Source organism: Oncorhynchus keta, chromosome 4, assembly GCF_023373465.1.
Source record: "Oncorhynchus keta strain PuntledgeMale-10-30-2019 chromosome 4, Oket_V2, whole genome shotgun sequence".
Lineage (NCBI taxonomy): Eukaryota > Metazoa > Chordata > Actinopteri > Salmoniformes > Salmonidae > Oncorhynchus > Oncorhynchus keta.
The window spans coordinates 30,844,614-30,866,789 of record NC_068424.1 but is presented as its reverse complement, the minus strand read 5'-3'; the positions used below and the strand labels follow the sequence as shown (position 1 = coordinate 30,866,789).

At 41.2% G+C, this 22,176-nt stretch overlaps 3 protein-coding genes across 4 annotated transcripts; 2 read left to right on the top strand and 1 right to left on the bottom strand.

Annotated features, from left to right (window-relative positions):
* Positions 1-1,044: 1,044 nt before the first annotated feature.
* LOC118373486 (regulator of G-protein signaling 20-like) lies at positions 1,045-11,883 on the top strand. Of its 2 annotated transcripts, none has more exons than XM_035759617.2 (5): positions 1,045-1,986; positions 7,148-7,308; positions 10,135-10,218; positions 10,668-10,902; positions 11,044-11,883. In XM_035759617.2, exons 1-5 carry the CDS (start codon positions 1,969-1,971, stop codon positions 11,236-11,238), a joined length of 693 nt encoding a protein of 230 aa, XP_035615510.1. In that variant the 5' UTR covers positions 1,045-1,968; the 3' UTR covers positions 11,239-11,883. The 2 variants fall into 2 exon arrangements, with proteins under 2 accessions (XP_035615510.1, XP_035615519.1); XM_035759626.2 differs by lacking the exon at positions 1,045-1,986 and adding an exon at positions 4,760-6,144.
* On the bottom strand, positions 11,882-14,437 carry lypla1 (lysophospholipase 1). Its single transcript, XM_035759636.2, has 9 exons — positions 14,225-14,437; positions 13,919-13,950; positions 13,720-13,785; positions 13,540-13,587; positions 13,384-13,454; positions 13,175-13,248; positions 12,966-13,067; positions 12,581-12,757; positions 11,882-12,436 (listed from the first exon to the last, which is right to left on the bottom strand). The coding sequence occupies exons 1-9, from the start codon at positions 14,291-14,293 to the stop codon at positions 12,386-12,388; spliced, it is 690 nt and encodes a 229-aa protein (XP_035615529.1). The 5' UTR covers positions 14,294-14,437; the 3' UTR covers positions 11,882-12,385.
* Positions 14,438-14,542: 105 nt separating this feature from the next.
* On the top strand, positions 14,543-17,211 carry LOC118373479 (39S ribosomal protein L15, mitochondrial-like). The gene is made up of 5 exons (XM_035759608.2): positions 14,543-14,753; positions 15,181-15,338; positions 15,515-15,680; positions 16,477-16,600; positions 16,712-17,211. Exons 1-5 carry the CDS (start codon positions 14,649-14,651, stop codon positions 17,047-17,049), a joined length of 891 nt encoding a protein of 296 aa, XP_035615501.1. The 5' UTR covers positions 14,543-14,648; the 3' UTR covers positions 17,050-17,211.
* Positions 17,212-22,176: the final 4,965 nt, after the last annotated feature.

Genomic DNA, 22,176 nt, shown 5'->3' with positions numbered 1-22,176 from the left:
GTAAAGTGTGCTTTGAATTCTAAATAAATCACAGACTGTCACCAGCAAACTACCCCCACACCATCACACCTCCTCCTCCATGCTTCACAGTGGGAACCACACATGCGGAGATCATCCGTTCACCTACTCTGCGTCTCACAAAGACATTTGGACTGAAATTTGGACTCATCAGACCAGAGGACAGATTTTTAACAGTCAAATATCCATTGCTTGTGTACTCTTGATCCAAGCAAGTGTCTTAGTGTCCTTTAGTGATTTCATTGCAATTGAAGAAACTTTCAAAGTTCTAGAGATTTTCCGCATTGACTGACCGTCATGTCTTAAATGGACTGTCATTTCTCTTTGCTTATTTGAGCTGTTCTTGCCATAATATGGACTTGGTCTTTTACTAAATAGAGATATCCTTTGTATACCACCCCTACCTTGTCACAACAACTGATTGGCTAAAAACGCATTAAGGAAAGAAATTCCAGAAATATACTTAAGGGCACATGTTAATTGAAGCTGGTTGGGAGAATGCCAAGTGTGCAACACTGTCATCAAGGCAAAGCATGGCTACTTTGAAGAATCTCAAATATAAAATGTATTTTGATTTGTTTAACAGTTCTTTGGTTACATGATTCCATGTGTTATTTCATAGTGTTGTTTTCTTCACTATTATTCTGCAATGTAGAAAATTGTTAAAATAAAGAAAAAGCATGGAACCAGTACCTGTGTCCAAACTTTTGACTGGTACTGTATATACAAAGACCAAAGTGATCATGCTGTTTTTATATAGAAAGTGAACTGTCTGTGTGTGATCAGGAGTCTGTTCATTCTGCTGATTCTGTTGAAAAACGTTTCTTAAATGGAACAAAACAGGGATCAACTTAACTGAATTTGTCCAATGGAAAATCTATTTTGCAACTGTTGGACTAATGATACCACCCTAGATCAGCTAGACGCAGGCAAGAGTATGCAAGGCGGTATTAAATGTGTCACTGTCTGTCACCTTGATTACTCAATTCTCTCAAACTGTGTACCTACATTGTATGATGGTGTCACGTTCTTTCAAAATCGAACCCAGAAGCAGACCAGGACAAGGAGAGTAGGAAGAAGGTGAGTATTTATTTACAAGTGAATGTGAATGGGTAGATATATCCAGGTGGCGTAGCGGGCAGCGGTGGTGAGTTGATGGGAGTAAATAGGTGGATCCAATGGGGTAGCGGAATCCTCCGACGACCAGGCGGGAATGGGGTAAATGATCCGGGTGAGTAACTGAAGACAGAACAAACGGAGGTAAGTTTAAGGCAAGCAATACGTAAAAAACAACAAAACAAATTCTATCCAACTTGAGGCTGATACTATGGCATAACATCGTGTTCATGGCTAACGATCCGGCAGGGAATGGATGTCAGGTCCGGGCTTATGAAGAGGAGAGATGATGATCAGGACCAGGTGTGCAGAAGGCTGATGGGATACAGGTGCGGGTAATCAGAACTCCCAACTGGCTACATTGCCCGGCAACCAGACAGGGTGCGTTCCAGGACGCCGGAAAAAAAACACTCCAGGACAGAACACAGGCAAAAAACTCAGGAAACTCAGGAAACGGGATTCGTGACAGATGGGTACATAGAAAATTTGAGTATCATGTAGTAGCCTACACCTATCGATGTTACATTGAGCTGGGTGAATGGAATATGAATGACAGTCATCCAATATGCTGTAATAGAAATAAGGCCATGCTTATTCAAAAAAAAAAAAAATCCTCCCTCATCGGCCCCAACCTCCACTGGTTTGAAAGAAGAGCAAATGGACTATGGCAGTAGGCTATAGCAGTTAGACACATTCAATCTTTGTGAAGAGAAATGAAAGCCTTCTGCATCTAATTATAGTCCTATACTTTTCAAGGATGTCATTAGAATGATGACGATAAGGACAACGAATCGCATTTCATTTAACTGTTGAAGGCGAGGAAGGAATGAAGCAATGATAGAGAAAGAGGAGGTAGGCTAATAACATTAGGGGAAATATTATGAAACTATATATGCGACAGCCTATTAATTATACAAATAGGCCCTATTTTATTTCAACATTTAAATCCAATTTGCTAGCCTATACTTGTAACTTTGTAGTCAACATTTGCTGCACCAGAATCGGTTTGTTCTCTCCCTGCGTTATCATGGTTTGAACGATGTGCGTAATTCCAGTCCATACAATACAATATGGTACATTGATACAGTTCACGCTCAAAAATATTAGCCTATTGTAGCTAGTTTAATTTGTTTACCCAAGAGAGCATATAGCTAGCAACATCTATGGGCTTGTATGTTTTTCTGTCGTGTGTAAATGTGCAGTATAGCCTATATCATAAATGTAATGGAGAATGGCACAATCATTTGGGATTTTGGGGCTTGGGCTCATTAAAAGTCTTTAATGTAGGGCTCATACAATAGATTTAATGTATTACTCTTCAGGTTCAGGTTGCATCAGGCTTGATTTTTTTTTAATCAAACGTCTAATCAAATCCAGACATAGGCCTATTCATATGCTTTATAATGTTTTTGAATGGCACTTCCTGTTCTGGCGGGAAATACCTGATAACCCGGGAGAAAAGTAATTTATTCTCGAGGTGGAATATTTGTAAATACATGGAAAATATTCAACCACACCACCTATATAGGACTAAGCATGCTATAATGTAGGCCGTAGTCCTAAATGTACATTGTCTTGTATATATCAATTTCACATGTGATCCTATTGGATGTTAATGGCATAACATGTGACAACATGTAAAATAAACATGTAATAGCATGAGACTACACGTGACAACTGCTAATTATTTTTCACATGTGAAAATACATTTTCACATGTGAAAGTTTATAATGTTGGTGTGGCATACTATTCTATTTTTATGTTACTCCTAAATCCCCATGATGAATAGAATACTTTTAGTGTAATTTTAACAAATGTGAGATTTACTTTGAAGTCCAAAGCCAGGTGAAATGTGTTATTGACACAGATATGGTAGCAGGAATATCGGCATACCGTGAACCAGTAGGTTGTGAGTTCATAACCCAGGTGAGGACATGTTGAATAATAATTACTGTAAAAATAAACATAATGTAATCATGTATGTCAAAGTGTGTAAAATATGTAAGTTGAAAACACTGCGACTGCAAGACATTCCAGGAACATCCTAACAACTCCTTTTTCTTTGCAGGGCATCATCTGGGAAACTTCATGTGAAATATAATCACATGTGAAGTGTTCCAAAACCACATGGTTTCATATGATTTCACATGTGAAAGGTTATGTGATCATGTGAAAATCCACATGTGAAACCTTTTGTGAAATATCATCATATGTGAAGTGTTCCAACACCACATGGTTTCACATGATTTCACATGTGGAAATGTATTTTACATGTGCAAAACATGGAAAATCCACATATGAAGTGTTATAAATCCACATGGCTTCCCAGGATTTCGCATGTGAAAGGTTATGTGATCATGTGAAAATGTATGTGAAACTTCATGTGAAATATCATCACATGTGAAGTGTACCAAAACCACATGATTTCACATGTGAAAGGTTATGTGATCACATGTGAAGATCCACATGTAAAACTTCTTGTGAAATATCATCACATGTCATGTGTTCCAAAACCACATGGTTGAACATGATTTCACATGTGAAAAATGTAGACATTTCACATGTGAAATTATGTGATTTTACCCATGTGTAATCATGTGGACTAAGGCCTACCTTGTCTTCAAGTAGATGATTCTCTGCTCGGAAACTAATCACGGGTCTATATACAGTTGAAGTCGGAAGTTTACATACACTTAGGTTGGAGTCATTAAACTTGTTTTTCAACCACTCCACAAATTTCTTGTTAACAAACTATAATTTTGGCAAGTCGGTTAGTACATCTTCTTTGTGCATGACTCAAGTAATTGTTTACCAACAGATCACTTATAATTCACTGTATCACAATTCCAGTTGGTCAGAAGTTGACATACACTAAGTTGACTGTGCCTTTAAACAGTTTGTAAAATTCCAGAAATGTATGTCATGGCTTTAGAAGCTTCTGATAGGCTAATTGACATCATTTGAGTCAATTGAAGGTGTACCTGTGGATGTATTTCAAGGCCTACCTTCAAACTCAGTGCCTCTTTGCTTGACATCATGGGAAAATCAAAAGAAATCAGCAAAGACCTCAGAAAAACAATTGTAGACCTCCACAAGTTTGGTTCATCCTTGCGATCAATTTCCAAACGCCTGAAGGTACCACATTTATCTGTACAAACAATAGTACGCAAGTATAAACACCAAGGGACCATGCAGCCATCATACTGCTAAGAAAGGAGACACGTTCCGTCTCCTAGAGATTAACGTACTTTGGTGTGAAAAGTGCAAATCAATCCCAAAACAACAGCAAAGGACATTGTGAAGATGCTGGAGGAAACGGGTACAAAGGTATCTATATCCACAGTAAAACAAGTCCTATATCGACATAACCTGAAAGGCCACTTAGCAAGGAAGAAGCCACTGCTCCAAAACCGCCATAAAAAAAGACAGACTATGGATTGCAACTGCACATTGGGACAAAGATCGTACTTTTTGGAGAAATGTCCTCTGGTCTGATGAAACAAAAATATAACTGTTTGGCCATAATAACCAAAAGGGGGGGGCTTGCAAGCTGAAGAACACCATCCCAACCGTGAAGCACGGGGTGGCAGCATCATGTTGTGGGGGTACTTTACTGCAGGAGGGACTGATGCACTTCACAAAATAGATGGCATCATGAGGACGGAAATGTATGTAGATATTTTGAAGCAACATCTCAAGACATCAGTCGGGAAGTTAAAGCTTGGTCGCAAATGGCTCTTCCAAATGGACAATGACCCCAAGCATACTTCCAAAGTTGTGGCAAAATGGCTTAAGGACAACAAAGTCAAGGTATTGGAGTGGCCATCAAAAAGCCCTGACCTCAATCCTATAGAAAATGTATGGGCAGAACTGAAAAAGCGAGTGGGAGCAAGAAGGCCTACAAACCTGACTCAGTTGCACCAGCTCTGTCAGGAGGAATGGGCCAAAATTCACCCAACTTATTGTGGGAAGCTTGTGGAAGGCTCCCCAAAACGTTTGACCCAAGTTAAACTTTTTTTAAGGCAATGCTACCAAATACTAATTGAGTGTATGTAAACTTCTGACCCACTAGGAATGTGATGAAAGAAATAAAAGCTGAAATAAATCATTCTCTCTACCATTATTCTGACATTTCACATTCTTAAAATAAAGTGGTGATCCTAACTGACCTAAGACAGGGACTTTTTACTACGATTAAATGTCAAGAATTCTGAAAAACTGAGTTTAAATGTATTTGGCTCAGGTGTATGCAAACTCCCGACTTCAACTGTATAATTTAATCAATTTTGAATTCAGCCTGTAACACAACAAAATGTGGAATAGGTCAAGGCGTATGGATACTTTTTGAAGGCACTGTATGTGTTTTGTCGCCCGTATTAGCAGCAAAGATATCTGATATTTAATTTGGCGCTGCTTCGAAAACATATTCAATACAGCATCCATCAAGTCCTATCAAAACTGGAACGTGCCTTTCTTTTAACATAGCTAGATCGCTACTGCTATCTGGTGGCTGTGGGCACCTACTGCTATCATATGCAAAGATAGGCCATATCCATGCGCTCCAATGAGGTAAGGTGGTTTTCCAGCTACGAGTTGGCTGAAATATTTGGCCTTATATCATGGGAAGACGTTGGTCACAAATTCTAACGCCATATCAATGACCCAAACCATTACATAGGCTTATTATGATTGGTTGGAAGTCTGGACCCTGTATCACGATGATTAACTTAAAATAAAATCTCCAGGCTCATGGTCGGTGGTTGATGTATCGGTTTCATCAGTTGCTGTGAAGTAGGCTATGCAACAGATGATAATATGAGAGCATTATCACCCATCGCGCGAAGCCTCCAGTAAAAGCTGGTCCGCCCTTCAGAGCTTCAGACACAGAACATATTTTTGCACTCGAACAAAACGCATGCGCATCGAGCAAAGCAATTTGTCCGTTGCAGACCAGCGCAGACGGATGTGATCGAGGCAAGAATCACCTGTATTCTGGCATTCATGGTGACAGTGAGTACAGTTACATTGGAATTTCCTCTTTGAAATATAATTGAATGCTAAACTGTGAATTAGATTCAACACCAACAATCCAGAAGGCAAATGAGAATTCAGTCGGCATAATCTACAATAATGATCATTTTTACACATGATTGAGGACTAGATCATTATTGCCAGCATAGTTTCTTGACAATCTCGTTCTATATTTGGGATGTAGCTATCCAATTGAATGGTTATGTATTTATTGCTGTAGTCATAACTTGCACCAGATGCCATGTTGTCCATTTTTTAAGAAAAACACAAATGCTTTAAGTATTGTATTATTTCGTTACATGTATTCTTAGTCTTTATTAGAACCTAATACATGCTTAAAATGCTGTCTACCCCCCAAGGATCCATCTGTGTTGCATCTGAGGATGCTAGGATGGAGGCAGTAACGCCTTGCCTGTATAACTAACACCACGCCTCCGTCTTTCTCGTCCTGTGCATTTTTCATCGCAGAGCGCGCTACAATAGTTTGATCCTGCAAATGATAGGCTATAATGCTTGGTAATAGGCGTTTAATAGCTTATATATATTTGTGCATTACTGTCAGTGACCGTAATTTGCATAGCCAAATGGTACTACATTTCTCGCTATAATAAATTAAAGCTTGGACAGTGTAAAAGTTCGTGCAGAGATCATTCTGTTATGTTGAAGTGGTCAGAGTATTCCGAAAGACATGCGCACTCGAAATTATGTGACGACATGCCATGGTGATTCCCTCAGTAATATTTTTCCTCTGAGATGATTATACAGTACCATGGTTTCATGATGTTGTACCAGTCTTTAAAATGTCGTATTCATCCACATGAAGATATGGATTAGGGATGGATGACTGACACCTGCCTTCTATGTCATCATGTTCTGGACCGAATTGATTGCAGTGTGCTGCATTGTTTTGTCGGGGTGTGTGTTCTCCTGTATTGTGTGTCTGTCCTACATCTTCAGCATGATGTTGTGTCTTGGTCTGCAGCCCATGGGGTCCGAGCGGGTGGAGATGCGCAAGAGACAGATGCAGGTGCACCAGGAAGCTGCTGCCAGTGTTCTCCAAACGCAGCACGGGATGGGGAACACGCCCACCAATGCCTCCAATGCCTGTTGCTTCTGCTGGTGTTGTTGCTGCAGCTGCTCCTGGTAGGTACCACTATACCAAATATTCTTATAACTAAACCAACATAGACCATAGCCTGTCGTTTCCAATGGGAACAGATTAGTCATAGTGGGAAGAACAAGCAGGGAGGTGGGGAGAGCCAAGCACGAGCTAGTGAGGTTTCCTATTGGCCCGTTCTGGCATATATCTGCATATTTCAGTTAGGGAACGTCTACTTTGTGAAATGTGTGTGTGCAGTAACTCAATTTGCCTTTGCAGTCCTTTTAAACAACTAGCTTTTTAAAAACTTTGGCAAAGCCTAAAGTCAACCAAACTTTCTAGTTTCTAGTTTTGGGAACATAAAACTGTATTGAGATCAAAAGTTTCATCGATGAAAAAATGTGCAGAATGTAGGCCAAAATCCATATCCTTCCATCTTCTCCCACTGCCGGCTGCTGGATTTCGTAGCAACGCCAAGCTGATGCTTCATATTTATACATCCAGTGAAAGATCTGTCTCATTGTTCTATCTGTGACTATATTGTCCATAGTAAGGGGTTGCTTACCTAACAGCACCCTATTGCATATATAGTGCACTTATTTTGACCAGGATGCATAGGACTCTTGACAAAAGTAGTGTACTACATAGGGAATAGGGTGCCATTTGGGACATAGGGGGACCTACTATAATGAGATTCCATACCATGCTCCTTCCAACACTCCAAACTCTTATGCTACATATGCTCTGCACAGGACACAACCAGCAGAGCATGAAAACTGAGTGTCAGCCGGTTACACACACAGTCTCATTGGGGGAAAAACACACAGGGGCATTTATGTTATGGAGTTATTGACATCTCCAGGGCAAAAAAGTATTTAGCCAGCCACCAATTGTGCAAGTTCTCCCACTTAAAAAGATGAGAGGCCTGTAATTTTCATCATGGGTACACTTCAACTATGACAGACAAAATGAGAAAAAAAATCCAGAAAAATCACATTGTAGGATTTTTAATGAATTTATTTGCAAATTATGGTGGAAAATAAGTATTTGGTCAATAACAAAAGTTTATCTCAATACTTTATTATATACCCTTTGTTGGCAATGACAGAGGTCAAACATTTTCTGTAAGTCTTCACAAGGTTTTCACACACTGTTGCTGGTATTTTGGCCCATTTCTCCATGCAGATCTCCTCTAGAGCAGTGATGTTTTGGGGCTGTTGCTGGGCAACACGGACTTTCAACTCCCTCCAAAGATTTTCTATGGGGTTGAGATCTGGAGACTGGCTAGGCCAATACAGGACCTTGAAATGCTTCTTACGAAGCCACTCCTTCGTTGCCCGGGCAGTGTGTTTGGGATCATTGTCATGCTGAAAGACCCAGCCACGTTTCATCTTCAATGCCCTTGCTGATGGAAGGAGGTTTTCACTCAAAATCTCACGATACATGGCCCCATTCATTCTTTCCTTTACACGGATCAGTCGTCCTGGTCCCTTTGCAGAAAAACAGCCCCAAAGCATGATGTTTCCACCCCCATGCTTCACAGTAGGTATGGTGTTCTTTGGATGCAACTCAGCATTCTTTGGCCTCCAAACACAACAAGTTGAGTTTTTACCAAAAAGTTATATTTTGGTTTCCTCTGACCATATGACATTCTCCCAATCTTCTTCTGGATCATCCAAATGCTCTCTAGCAAACTTCAGATGGGCCTGGACATGTACTGGCTTAAGCAGGGGGACACGTCTGGCAGTGCAGGATTTGAGTCCCTGGCGGCGTAGTGTGTTACTGATGGTAGGCTTTTTTACTTTGGTCCCAGGTCCCCCCGTGTGGTTCTGGGATTTTTGCTCACCGTTCTTGTGATCATTTTGACCCCCCTTGGTGAGATCTTGCGTGGAGCCCCAGATTCGAAGGAGATTATCAGTGGTCTTGTATGTCTTCCATTTCCTAATAATTGCTCCCACAGTTGATTTCTTCAAACCAAGCTACTTACCTATTGATTTAGTGTTCCCAGCCTGGTGCAGGTCTACAAATGTGTTTCTGGTGTCCTTTGACAGCTCTTTGGTCTTGGCCATAGTGGAGTTTGGAGTGTGACTGTTTGAGGTTGTGGACAGGTGTCTTTTATACTGATAACAAGTTCAAATAGGTGCCATTAATACAGGTAACGAGCGGAGGACAGAGGGGCCTCTTAAATAAGAAGTTACAGGTCTGTGAGAGCCAGAAATCTTGCTTGGTTGTAGGTTACCAAATACTTATTTCCCACCATAATTTGCAAATAAATTCATTAAAAATCCTACAATGTGATTTTCGGGATTTTTCTTTGTCATTTTGTCTATCATAGTTTAAGTGTACCTATGGTGAACATTACAGGCCTCTCTCATCTTTTTAAGTGGGAGAACTTGCACAATTGGTGGCTGACTAAATACTTTTTTTGCCCCACTGCACGTAAGCAAGTTATGCCTCTTCCTGTTGTGTGCAGAATAAGAGCATGCTAATTCAGTCCCCATTGAGTGGGAATAGTCTCTATCTCCACATCAACCTCAATTCAGTTATGCAAATTGTCGCAGCGCTACAGAGTGTGGCCGGGGATCACAGGTGTGGTGGATTCTCACAGGGCTTTAATTAGACTACAGGTGACTGCCACACCAGGTGTTGCAACACATCTCCAAAGACTGGATGACAGTAGTGTTTACAGAAGCCCCCCCCCCCTGCAGAGCTCACGAAGCAGGATGTGCACCTCCCACCACTTTTTTTCACCGCTTGAAACTAACAACATGCCTCTCTATCTGCTACCCACCATCCCAATTGACAATAGCAGAAACACACATTGTACATTGATGCATTTTCTATTTCTATTGTTTTTCACTGTTTTTCAGTCTGACTGTTAGGGCGGAGGATGAGAGGATAAAAAAAAACACCTATGAGAGGAGAGCAGAGGAAATCGCAAACTGTGATGACAGGTAACTTCTGGAATACTCTGGTCGCTGTTAGCGATCAACATCAAAATCATATAACACTTCACTAGTTCAAGATTTCAGTCAATCAGATGACTATGGTTGTGTGAGCATATAGGTCTTAAGATTATGCATATCATTGATTAGAATATTGTGATAAATATTGTATAATAATGAGAATCAGCTCTTCACAAGTATATCCCCTATACAGCTAGCCACATAATGTAAGAAAAAAAGAAGAGGGGATATAGTTTAGCCTGTTTAATGTCGACTTTAAATGCGGTCTCTAGACATGGAGATCCTATTAAGTGACTTGTATGTAATTTAATGTTCCGAGTAATTATATGTTCGGAGTTCCATATGTAATTGTATGGAGCTAGAGCTGAAACATTGACATTGAACAGTCTCAACGATATCTACTGTATGAAATAAAGCTCATGGTCCCTCTTTTGTAGCCCCAAGCCTATTCTGGAGGATGCGATGACATGGACCATGTCATTTGAGAGGCTGATGAAGAGCTCTGCAGGGCGGGGCTGCTTCCGCCAGTTCCTGAGGACAGAGTTCAGTGAAGAGAACATGATGTTCTGGTTGGCCTGCGAGGAGCTGAAGAAGGAGACCAACAAAACTGTGGTGGAGGATAAAGTACGACAGATCTACAAGGACTTCATCTCCATCCTCTCCCCTAAAGAGGTGAGCCTACACCACCCTAGGCATTTATATGACTGAGGTGGTTTACTCTAATTACGCTCTAAGTTCAAGCAATAAGCCTATCATTTTTTCTCTTTCTATAGAGTATACTTATTCCCTTTAAATTGTTATTTCCTTCTCCAGGTGAGTTTGGACTCGCGTGTTCGAGACGTGATTAACAAGAACATGTTGGAGCCCACGTCGCACACGTTCGAAGACGCCCAGCATCAGATCTACACGCTAATGCAGAGAGACTCATACCCACGCTACATAAACTCCACAGCGTACGCAGAGCTGCTGCAGGACCTGGCCGAACAGCCACCTGCCACAGAGCCATAGACTCTCACTCACCATCAATCACTCTGCACTGCTTTTAGAGGACACTTGTCTTATCCAAAGGGGGTTTTAGGTTTAGCTTTCAGTTACAGTTCAAATGTTGATTGATCAACAGGTTAATAAGCTGTATTTTCCAAACAGTATTTATTAAGGTGTAAACTACTGTTTATATTACCTTGAATATTGACTTTCCAAAATACTCAGAGCAAGCAAGAACATACGCTAGATTCAGTTCCCGATTGCATATATATATATATATATTTATATTTTTATATATTCCATAGCGCTTGGCATTGCACTTTTCTGAGGGGGAAGCATGTTGTATCAGTGAGCACTGCATTCGTGTGTAGGTCTATTGTCAGCCTTAAAGCATAAAATTAGGTTTGACTTATTGTTAAGAAGACATGGGGAAGTGCCTTGGCATTAGATCATTCACCTTCAAGATCGTTTGAATAAAATATCACAGAAATGGTGCAACAGTTGATCACAATAATAGTAACTTTTTATATATAGTGTAAGCTGATACCTGGAAATAGATCTTGCCTGTGGATTTTAATATTGTGATGCTGATTCAGTCCAATTTTTTTTCTCACACAAAACGTAAACAGGAATATAATATATGTATGAAATAAATAGAATGTGACCATTCATATATGGTATTTGTGTATTGAATTGACAGAACATTGCTTCCAATTCTTACAAATCTATGAAAGCACAATACTTTTATGCCATATTCTTATTTTACTCTTGCATTATATCAGGCTTTTATACATTCATTAAGTTATTTGTTACAAATCAACATATTAAGAATCATATTTTCAAACCATACAATCTAAGATACTCCCAACACATGTATTCCCTGGGAAAGATGGCATCCCAATAGCAAACAGCTACACTACTGGCAACTGACAACATTAACGATTCAAATACTGAGGATTCCACCTGGCTCCAGCAGAAAATACAATAGGTTTAGTTATGATGTCCCTCACCCCAGCTTGTCTCTAGCCCTAGGGCCTGTCTCGGACTCTGTCTCTGACAGCCAGAGTTAGCAGGTACTATTGAGTGAGGTCTGTGGTTCAGACAGTCTATGGAGCGTCACGGGTGTCACCTTCGATGAGCTCTGATGGTGGTGGGTGTGTGGGTCTAACTGTTAGATTGGAGGAAGCTGCTTCTCAATAAACTGCTTGATATCCATCATTTCCTGTGGGATGCAAGAAAGACAAGTATTACTGCACAAAATATAAAGTCATGTCATATCAATTCAATAGTGCATGTCCAAAGTCTTCAAAAAGTGTCGATCTTCATTCTAATCTCTTCTCACAGCCACTGTGCAAGCCATACTAACCTCAGGGCAGGCACTGTGTGGCATTCTGGGATAGGTCTTGAAGATGATGTTGGATGGATTGCAGAGGATCTTTAGCTTCTCTACAGTGAGACATCCAAACATTACGGGCACCAGAGGGTCCGCCTCGCCATGGCACTGCAGGACATGCATCTCATTGTTGGCAGAGTTTCTCGATGCCTGAAAAAAGATTTCATTATGGTTATATTTCAAATCAGCTACAATTTGCAATGCCTCTTAAATTATTTGGTCTGTCTTGGACTTTGAACATGGTTGATTTGTGTGATTTGGTAAAGTAACAAGCTGATAGACTGTTTGCATTCCAAAACAATTGAATGGATCATATGCATAACCTAAGTGCACCACAGAACACTTCTAATTGTATTACCTGGGGGAAGGAGTTCCGTAGAGGGAGCCAGCAGCTGAGGGCAACCACTCCCCCCAGCTTCTGTTGGGTTGTGAGAGCTGTGTACAGAGACAACGCTCCACCCTATTTATACCAAAGCACACAAAAACACGAATACTCACTGTCTTACCACTGAATTATGTAGATTTCAGCATTGTTTTACAGTTTTTTGTTGTCATACACTAGTCTACCTGAGAAAATCCACCAAGAACAATTCTGTGTGATGGTATTCCATTCTTCACTTCTTGATCTATCAGTGCTTTAACTGAGGAGATTGGAAGCAGTAAATCAAATCAAGCTCAAATAGAATCATGTCAAGCTCAAGTTCATACCGTTTTAAACTTCCATCATACTGTAATGTCCTAGTACTGCTACATTCAAACCTACTACTCTAACTTACTATTCTCTGAAGCCTGTTTAATACCAGCTTCGTCTTCCTCTGCATCTGTTTGCAATCCGATGATGTCAAACCTAAAACATAAAAACATTAACCCAAATAGTACTGTTCTTCGATATTGCCTACTTTATATCAAATGAAAGAGACTTCCCTTCTTACCAGGAGGGCATGGACATCCCCATGTTTAATGTAACAGGCTTGATTGGACTGAAAAATCAAAATAACAAAAATATTTCAATGTCAGTAATAAATGTGTATACTAAACCTAATGTCATCAATAATCACTATCATCAACATTGTCCAAATACAGGAGCTGTACTTGTCCACAGAGGTACTCACGCGTGAGGACAGATGTATTTCACATGTGGTGTCCGGATCCCAGCAAAGGCCTCTGCCCAGCCATGGCTATGAACAAAAGCAAATGACATTTTATGAGCTATAGACTATAGTGATTGGGAATAATAACAACAGATAACCCTGAAATCAATGGTGAGTGGAAGGAGTAAGATGAGGGATGAAACTAATAAGCTGCACATACCCAGTGTCACCTAGGCCATGAAGAAATATCACCTGTAATGCAAAATATATACATAAATGTACAATGTGGTTAGCTTTATTGACACTTCAATGTCTATGGTTGGTAAATCTAGGTCAGGGGTGGCCAACCCTCCACCTGGAGAGCTACTGTGCAGGATTTTGTTACAGCCCTATACTAAAACACTTGATTCTAGCTTCCCACTAGTGGTCCTTTACTGAGAATACAGTTTTAATGTGAGGGCAAGTTATTGTCCGCAACAATAAACTATGTATTCAAAACTCGCTGTCAAAAATCATCTTAACTCACCGCTGCAGTGGCTTTCCGAGCGGCAGGTAGAATAGCAGGCAAGGGCACTGACATACTATTACCGCACATACAACGTAGGCAGCTGGTATTCTCCAAGAGAATTGACAATGTATCCTTGGATGGAACGAAAACGTTAAATTTGTATCGCCCTTGTTATTACATGCAATAGTTGCGGGAACAGTATGTTTTCGTACTCGCGGGCATCAGTTTGGCAAAGAGAGAGCGCAGTAAGAATTAATTAACTGGTAAACCCAGTGGATAGGAAAATGTACTAATCCATTCAATTCGTAGAAAATACAGATGGTCTAAAAGTCTGTGAAACAATGGCACTTCCGTTTCCGGCAAATGCAGATTGTGTGTCACGTGAGCCATATCCATGGTAGCCGATTTTGTCCTTGGGTGACGTTGACATGTGGAGAGGACGATGTCTTTTACGAGAAAACCTAGTGGGAAGGCATTAGATATTTTGCAGAATTTGCCTCGTATTTCATTAGCAAACTTACGACCTGAACCGGGGACCAAGAAGGCTGTAAGTATGCGTTTACCAGACCATCAGTTGCTGAATAGCTAGCAAGCTAACTAGCATGGCTAGTAGTATCCATCAGCTAACTACTGTAATTTAGCCAGCCAAAGATGGCTTGCTTGTACAAATAGTAGCTATCTATAGCTAAATCTCTTGTTTACCCCTAGAATGTAAGCACAACATCTGATTTGAACACAATTGGTCAGTTATCATCACTGTCTGCTATATCAAAACACAAGCAAATAGCATAGTAGTTATAATTTCTAGACAGTTTTGGTCTTGTCTCAAACAGACATTCGTTGCATGAATTCATTGTGCCAATGATAAACAATTAGCGATTAATTACTATGGATATATTATTGAACATTAATAGTGAAGAATATGTACAGCTGTTCTAACGCTGGTATTTTTCATATTGTCTATTATTTTGCAGGAGAAGAAGCGAGGCAGAGGCCAACATGGAGGAAACAGAAGTGGCCGGGGTCACAAGGGGGAGAGGCAGCGAGGCAACCGACCTCGTCTGGGGTTCGAAGGGGGTCAGACACCCTTCTATCTCGCCATCCCAAAATACGGCTACAATGAAGGACACAGGTAAATACATTGATGTCCATTGTTGAACACTCCATGTTCTATCATCAAATGATCATACTATACAGAGTTGGTGGCCTAGAAGCAAAAAAGGCCTTGTAACTTTTCATACTGCATCTCTGTACATACATAGCTAGAGACAGGAGATTATACTCACAAATTTGTGCTCATCTTCCCAGTCGGCGGGCTCAGTACCAGCCCCTGACCCTGAACAGGCTGCAGTATCTGATTGACCTGGGCCGGGTTGACCCCACTCAGCCCATTGACCTGACTCAGCTGGTTAATGGCAGGGGAGTGACCATCCAGCCACAGAAGAGGGATTATGGTGTTCAGCTTGTTGGCGAGGTAAGATGGTTGTCTTGGCTACGTTCACACATAAACTGTCATAGCTAGCTGATGTCTCCGCTTGATTTGGGGGAGTTAATTGTTACAGAAGCATCAATTAAACATTGGAGATGAAGCACAATCTCACAAAGGCAGTTAAGTGCTTATGTGTATGTGTAAGAGATGTTAATCGTACTCCCCTTGCATTGTGTTTTGTCCAACTAAATCACTCCAGTCAGTGGTCCAAGTTGATCATGATTTATTAGCTGTTGTTAAATAGGAAACAGCATGTTTGTTGTGCAGGGCTTAATGATGTTGATGGCTGTCGGTGGCAAAATCCCTTGCATCACATTTTCATACTGGGGAGACCTGATGTTCGATCTCCCCCTATCTGCAAGCGGGGCCAATAACACACCATGTCATCGGAATTGAACCAACCAATAAGAATGCTTGAACATTAAATACACCTTTCTTTAGAGGCACGTGGAAACATAACCAACCCTGTTACATATGTAATGCAAGGACTATGACTATTTCTTGAACTGCATTGTTGGTTAAGGGCTTGTAATTAAGCATTTCACGGTAAGGTCTACTACACCTGTTGTATTTGGCACATGTGACAAATAACATTTGATTTAGATTTTATTTGGATCTGTAGTTATTTAGTGCACCTATCTTTTGCCAGTAGGTGGCAGTATTTAGTTAAGATTGTAGCTGTCATTATGATATCCAAAGACTGTTTTTCCCATCCCGCTAGTTTGTTCTGTTTTGGAAGTCTATTTTATTTAATGTTGCATCCAATTGTGTGTGTTACTAGGGTGCTGGTATCTTTGCGGCGAAAGTCAACATAGAAGTTCAGATGGCGTCTGAAGAGGCCATTGCTGCCATTGAGAGAAACGGAGGGATGGTCACTACAGGTTTCTATGACCCCAGAAGTCTTGGTGAGTAGTAGTGACACGTTAGGCCAAAACTTAATGATCTTGCCATGACGCCACTTAAATTGTATGCATTTTGGAGTGTTTGTAACCCTGTGCTTTCCTCTTGTCTGTTAGCGGTCCTCTGTAAGCCTGTCCCATTCTTCATAAGTGGACAGCCCATTCCAAAGAGAATGTTGCCTGGGGAAGACATGGTTCCCTACTACACAGATGCTGCCAACCGGGGTTACCTGGCAGATCCAGAGAAGATTCAAAAAGCACGGGTAGCCTTGGCCCAGAAGTATGGCTACGTTTTACCGGACATTTCCAAAGACGAATTGTTCCACATGCTCTCTATGATAAAGGACCCCAGACAGATCTTCTTTGGCCTCTCGCCAGGCTGGGTCGTCAACATGGCCGAGAAGAAGATACTGAAACCGACTGATGATAAACTGCTCCAATATTACAGTTCATAAATTATTCAAATGTACATGCCCTGTTGATGTACATAAGTGTCATGATTTTTTTTGTGATTGTTTTTAAAAGGAATGTCTCTGAGCACAACTTGACAATAGATTCAGCTTTTTCTTAACACCACTGATCTACTGCGTGTGTTGTATTAAATATTCATAATTTAGTGCCATTGTTCTGTCGTTCATCTTAGGGGTGTTTCACCCAAGATCTGACAATGTATTTCTACAGTGCAGCTCTGTATGTAATGCACCATGCTTTTATGTTCAATGCTTATAGTGGATTGAGGAGTTTGTTTCGATTAGGTTACAAACATGGTACGGTCGTGCACTGATCAGGGAAATTCTTGGGATAGCGGACACTTGGACTAACGTGTTGACTTTGATAAGTAACCACACTGCAGTCTCGGATGAAAGTGCTGTAATGATCACTTCCGCTGGTGGTGCTTTAGTTCCCCTAGCTGGAAACACCAATGTCCAACATGATGGAAGGAACATAGACCCAAACAGGTGAGGGGGAAATAAGAAACATAAGATGACTCAAAGAATGAAAACAGGAAGCAGATGCCTGCTGATGTGTGTTAAATGTAAAATGGGTTGCCTTGGCTGGAGAAGGGGGAGTTTGAAATGAGTCATAGGCAGCTGTATCCTGGCCTGGACGTTCAAACGACTGTACCCCCCTGTTTGGAACACAATCTGAGGCACACACACTTGTAGTTCTACCCCTGTTATGATCTAAAGCTGACTGATATGTAAAGAGTATTTAGAAAATGCCATGATTGTATTGATGTAATGCTCCAAAATCACTTCCTGATTGCTATCTAAATGATAACCCTTTCCGGCAATACTAGGATGAGGTATTCCACATCAATAAAATAATAAATCAAATCAGAAAAGGCCTTTATATTCATACTGTATTTCCCATCCCACTTCTATTTTTTTAAATATTTTAAGACAAAACGTTCTCCATAAATAACTTGGTATTCTAAGCTGACATTGTCTTTCTGCTGCATGAAAGTCTTTATCTAGGGAAGCATATGTTTGTGTGTGTGAGCGTGTAGGGGAGCCGCAGCACCTCAGTAGTCCCACTGCCATGCTCTTTCTATACTCGCACTGATGATGCAGGGATTTTCAATAGAAATGAACTTTACTTCGGTTCATATGAACTGAACAATGTTGAATGTCCTGTAGCTCAGTTGGTAGAGCATGGCGCTTACTTGTATGTATGCACACATGACTGTAAGTCGCTTTGGATAAAAGCTCTGTAAATTATATTATTATTATTATTATTACTTGTATTATTTTATCTGTATTATCTAGTGTGTGTATTGTGAATAGCTTGGGTGTATTGTAATAGGAATTGCCAACGGTGGCATAGATTTCACCTTGTTTGGTTTAGACTTTCACAATTGCAATGTTAGAGGAATTTTACAGTGCACAGCTGTTAATTTCTAAATGAAAAATGTCTTAATCCCATTGTTACTACTTAGGTAGTTAGAGATCGTATTATGCTATTTCTGTAAACTGTGCAAATTCGAAGGTCATCATGAGTGTTTTTCTAGGTGGATTCATGTGTTAATTGGGGGGGTGATGGAGGTGTGAATCTCAGGATTGGCACCTTGTTGACAATAATAAACCAACATATACACCTAGTTGACACTGTACACACACGTCAGGCCCTGCCGGGAAAACAAGCCTGAAATCTTACAGCACAGTACTTGAAATAAATCACACCACAGGAAAGCAACTAAACAATTACTGTTTATTGCAGAGCTACAGTCCTTATCTTCAAAGCAACAGAAATCCGTTTGAATCTGGTTCTGGTTTAAATCTTCGGGATGGTTGTCTGAAATCCCTAGGCTGGAGTATATGTTGAATTTGAAGTATCTACACAGAAAGCATCACTTTAGTATAATAGTAGACTAAAGTGTTATTAGACTCTAATCCTAAATTAGATAGACTAAACAACGTTTTATAGAAACGCCATCAATCGAGTTCCCTAAGCAATTATCCAACATTTAAGATTTCAAATATTTGCTGGGAGTTTACAAAGCATTTACCATTGCTTGTGCTCCAAATCATCTAATGTCTGAGTGTGATAGTCAGCACCAATTCACACTATCTAATTAAACATTCAACATTGTCGTTGTCCAAGTAGACCAGGTCATTGTAATTGCCCATCGGCTATCGCTGAGTAGGTCGTTTGGGACAGACGCAGATATCATGGTGTCTCGCAGATCTGGTGAGGGTTATACACTGATACTTATCCAGACCAGTTAATAATTAGAGGCGATTGCAATCAGATGGAGCTCTGTCTGTCTGCCAGGGGGATCACACAGGCAAGACAGACACACAGACAAGACTAGTGACAGGACAGGGAGGAGCAGTGGGACAGATCAAAGGGCTATACTGTACATCACTAGGGGACAAGTCTTTACCTTTGGTTAAACTATGAGAATCTGGTATAGTGCACAGCACCATGATGGGATGCAGTGTCCATGACAGCGCTGTAGAACAGCAGAGAGGATCAGAGACTGAGACTGTCTATATTGGATGTATAGTGCAATAGCCTGTTGTGGCAATACGACACCACTTCATCAAATGCCCAAGCTCAATAGCCCGGATAATAAAAGAAGCACTCAATTTAATAGATAAGGGTCTTATCAGAGGGCCAGGTCCAGAATACAATTGCTCATTTACAAAGAATATAATTGTTTTTAGGCATGACTGAAAATGATCTTCCCTTCAATAGCGTATTTCAGAGCTGTGGCGCAATGCATTTTGCAATGGAAGACATTTATGTGTAACCCACAAGGGATTTACACCAATAAATCATCATAGGCAGGAATGAAGTTTTAATCCGATGATAGGATAAGGACAATGAAGTGCTTTTTCCTCATCATGTCACAGAGGCCTGACACAATAGACAGCCGTCATTGGTTCCTGTTGGATCTCTAGATGCCTCTTTTATATTTGTCTTTTCTAAACCAACAGTGTTGTGTTCTTGCTAACATGCTGTTTATTGGGTATATATTTGACTTCTTCATAACCACTGAATGTATTACAACATTGTAATATCAGTACCTAGATCGTGTTTGTCTTGTTTTATTTAATATTCCAAACATTGGACTTAAACATATGAAAAGAAAACAGAAAAAAATGGTGTATTAAAATATATATTTCAAGTGTATCTTGAAAAAAAATGCAAATCACCCTTAAATAAATACATAATCATGATGAAATTACCGCAAAAATGATGTAGCCTAATACACCCATTCTGAGTCTGGCCCCTGCTACTGCAGCACTGTCTGCAGCCTGAGTTTGATGGTCTGAGGATGGGTTTTAAGCTCTGTTTGGGGTTAAAAGCATGGTGTGTTATCTGCTCTGAGAGGTGGGGACATCATTGTGTTCAACTAATGAGACCACATTAAGCCACATTAGGGGGGTAATCCTCTCAGTTATCCCCACGTAGGACAGACCAGGGCAGGGCACTGTTTACATGTGTTGGAGCTGGCACCCAGGGCTGAGGCCTTAGTCTATGGTGTGTGCTCAAATACCTGATTAGCACTGGCTGGATGCAGGCAGAAGGAGAGAAGAGGGGGGAAGGCTGCTGCATAGAATGATGTCTGAGGCTGACAGTGTAACCGATGCCAGCCTCCTGGGTCCATACAATGCAGTAGGAGTCTGAACCAACAGTCACCATGCAGAGACCCACTCCACATAATGCCATTCACACAGTTTTGTGACAATGCAGTTCACACCTCAAACCTCAGATCACAGTTTGCTATGAACAGCCACTGTATGGAAACTCACCCGTATCTCCATGTGGGCCTGTTTTATACGAGTCCACTGGAATACAGAGGTTCGCTAACAAAGCCCCCAAGACACATGATCTTACTTTACATCCTCTTGTTAGAAATACTCTATTTTTTGGGGTCTCCATTTTGTTGTTGCACATTTGTCCTTGAAGTTACTTCAAACACACAGAGTTTGGTTGGTGAAGATCATTCTACAAGTGTAACCCCCTGCGAGTACAGCACACTGACACAATGCAATATGGTCCCACTGGTGATTAAGATGAGTATATCCAGCTAATCAGCCTCACGTCACTCCATCCAGTGAGCTTCCTCTTTCTACTGCATGTCCTAGGTCCATCGAGGGATAGGATTTGCTCCAGCATGTCCTAGGTCCATCGAGGGACAGGATTTGCTCCAGCATGTCCTAGGTCCATCGAGGGATAGGATTTGCTCCAGCATGTCCTAGGTCCATCGAGGGACAGGATTTGCTCCAGCATGTCCTAGGTCTATCGAGGGATAGGATTTGCTCCAGCATGTCCTAGGTCCATCGAGGGATAGGATTTGCTCCAGCATGTCCTAGGTCCATCGAGGGACAGGATATGCTCCAGCATGTCCTAGGTCCATCGAGGGACAGGATTTGCTCCAGCATGTCCTAGGTCCATCGAGGGATAGGATTTGCTCCAGCATGTCCTAGGTCCATCGAGGGACAGGATTTGCTCCAGCATGTCCTAGGTCCATCGAGGGACAGGATTTGCTCCAGCATGTCCTAGGTCCATCGAGGGACAGGATTTGCTCCAGCATGTCCTAGGTCCATCGAGGGACAGGATTTGCTCCAGCATGTCCTAGGTCCATCGAGGGACAGGATTTGCTCCAGCATGTCCTAGGTCCATCAAGGGACAGGATTTGCTCCAGCATGTCCTCGGTCCATCGAGGGACAGGATTTGCTCCAGCATGTCCTAGGTCCATCGAGGGACAGGATTTGCTCCAGCATGTCCTAGGTCCATCGAGGGACAGGATTTGCTCCAGCATGTCCTAGGCAGGTACATACATGATCCACATCCAAGCCACTGTCCTAGCAGGGATCTTTATTCTGACCTGTCTATGGCTGCATCTTCCCACAGCCCCGGTAATCCAGTGAGCGTGTAGCAGAGAAGGTGCTCCTCGGGCAGGTCGACTGGAGTGGAGACACCTGGAGACCTCCATCCTGGCTCACTCCAAATCAGACTGAAGACAGAGAGGAGTGTCTCAATAATGACTTCTGTCCAATACAATGGAACATTGTGATGGGGAATCTTCAGAGAACAATCCCCATACAAACATTATAGTGACCATTCAG

What these genes read in the sequence shown, in the direction of transcription:
- LOC118373479 (XM_035759608.2), top strand. Translation starts at nt 14,649, where the DNA reads ATGTCTTTTACGAGAAAACCTAGTGGGAAGGCATTAGATATTTTGCAG. An exon ending in AACCGGGGACCAAGAAGGCT is followed by an intron (nt 14,754 to 15,180) that starts GTAAGTATGCGT and finishes ATTATTTTGCAG; the next exon opens with GAGAAGAAGCGAGGCAGAGG. An exon ending in CTATGACCCCAGAAGTCTTG is followed by an intron (nt 16,601 to 16,711) that starts GTGAGTAGTAGT and finishes CTTGTCTGTTAG; the next exon opens with CGGTCCTCTGTAAGCCTGTC.
- lypla1 (XM_035759636.2), bottom strand. Translation starts at nt 14,293, where the DNA reads ATGTGCGGTAATAGTATGTCAGTGCCCTTGCCTGCTATTCTACCTGCC. An exon ending in GGGATGTCCATGCCCTCCTG is followed by an intron (nt 13,455 to 13,539) that starts GTAAGAAGGGAA and finishes TTTATGTTTTAG; the next exon opens with GTTTGACATCATCGGATTGC. An exon ending in TAAACAGGCTTCAGAGAATA is followed by an intron (nt 13,249 to 13,383) that starts GTAAGTTAGAGT and finishes CAATCTCCTCAG; the next exon opens with TTAAAGCACTGATAGATCAA.
- LOC118373486 (XM_035759617.2), top strand. An exon ending in ATCGCAAACTGTGATGACAG is followed by an intron (nt 10,219 to 10,667) that starts GTAACTTCTGGA and finishes CCTCTTTTGTAG; the next exon opens with CCCCAAGCCTATTCTGGAGG. An exon ending in CCATCCTCTCCCCTAAAGAG is followed by an intron (nt 10,903 to 11,043) that starts GTGAGCCTACAC and finishes TTCCTTCTCCAG; the next exon opens with GTGAGTTTGGACTCGCGTGT.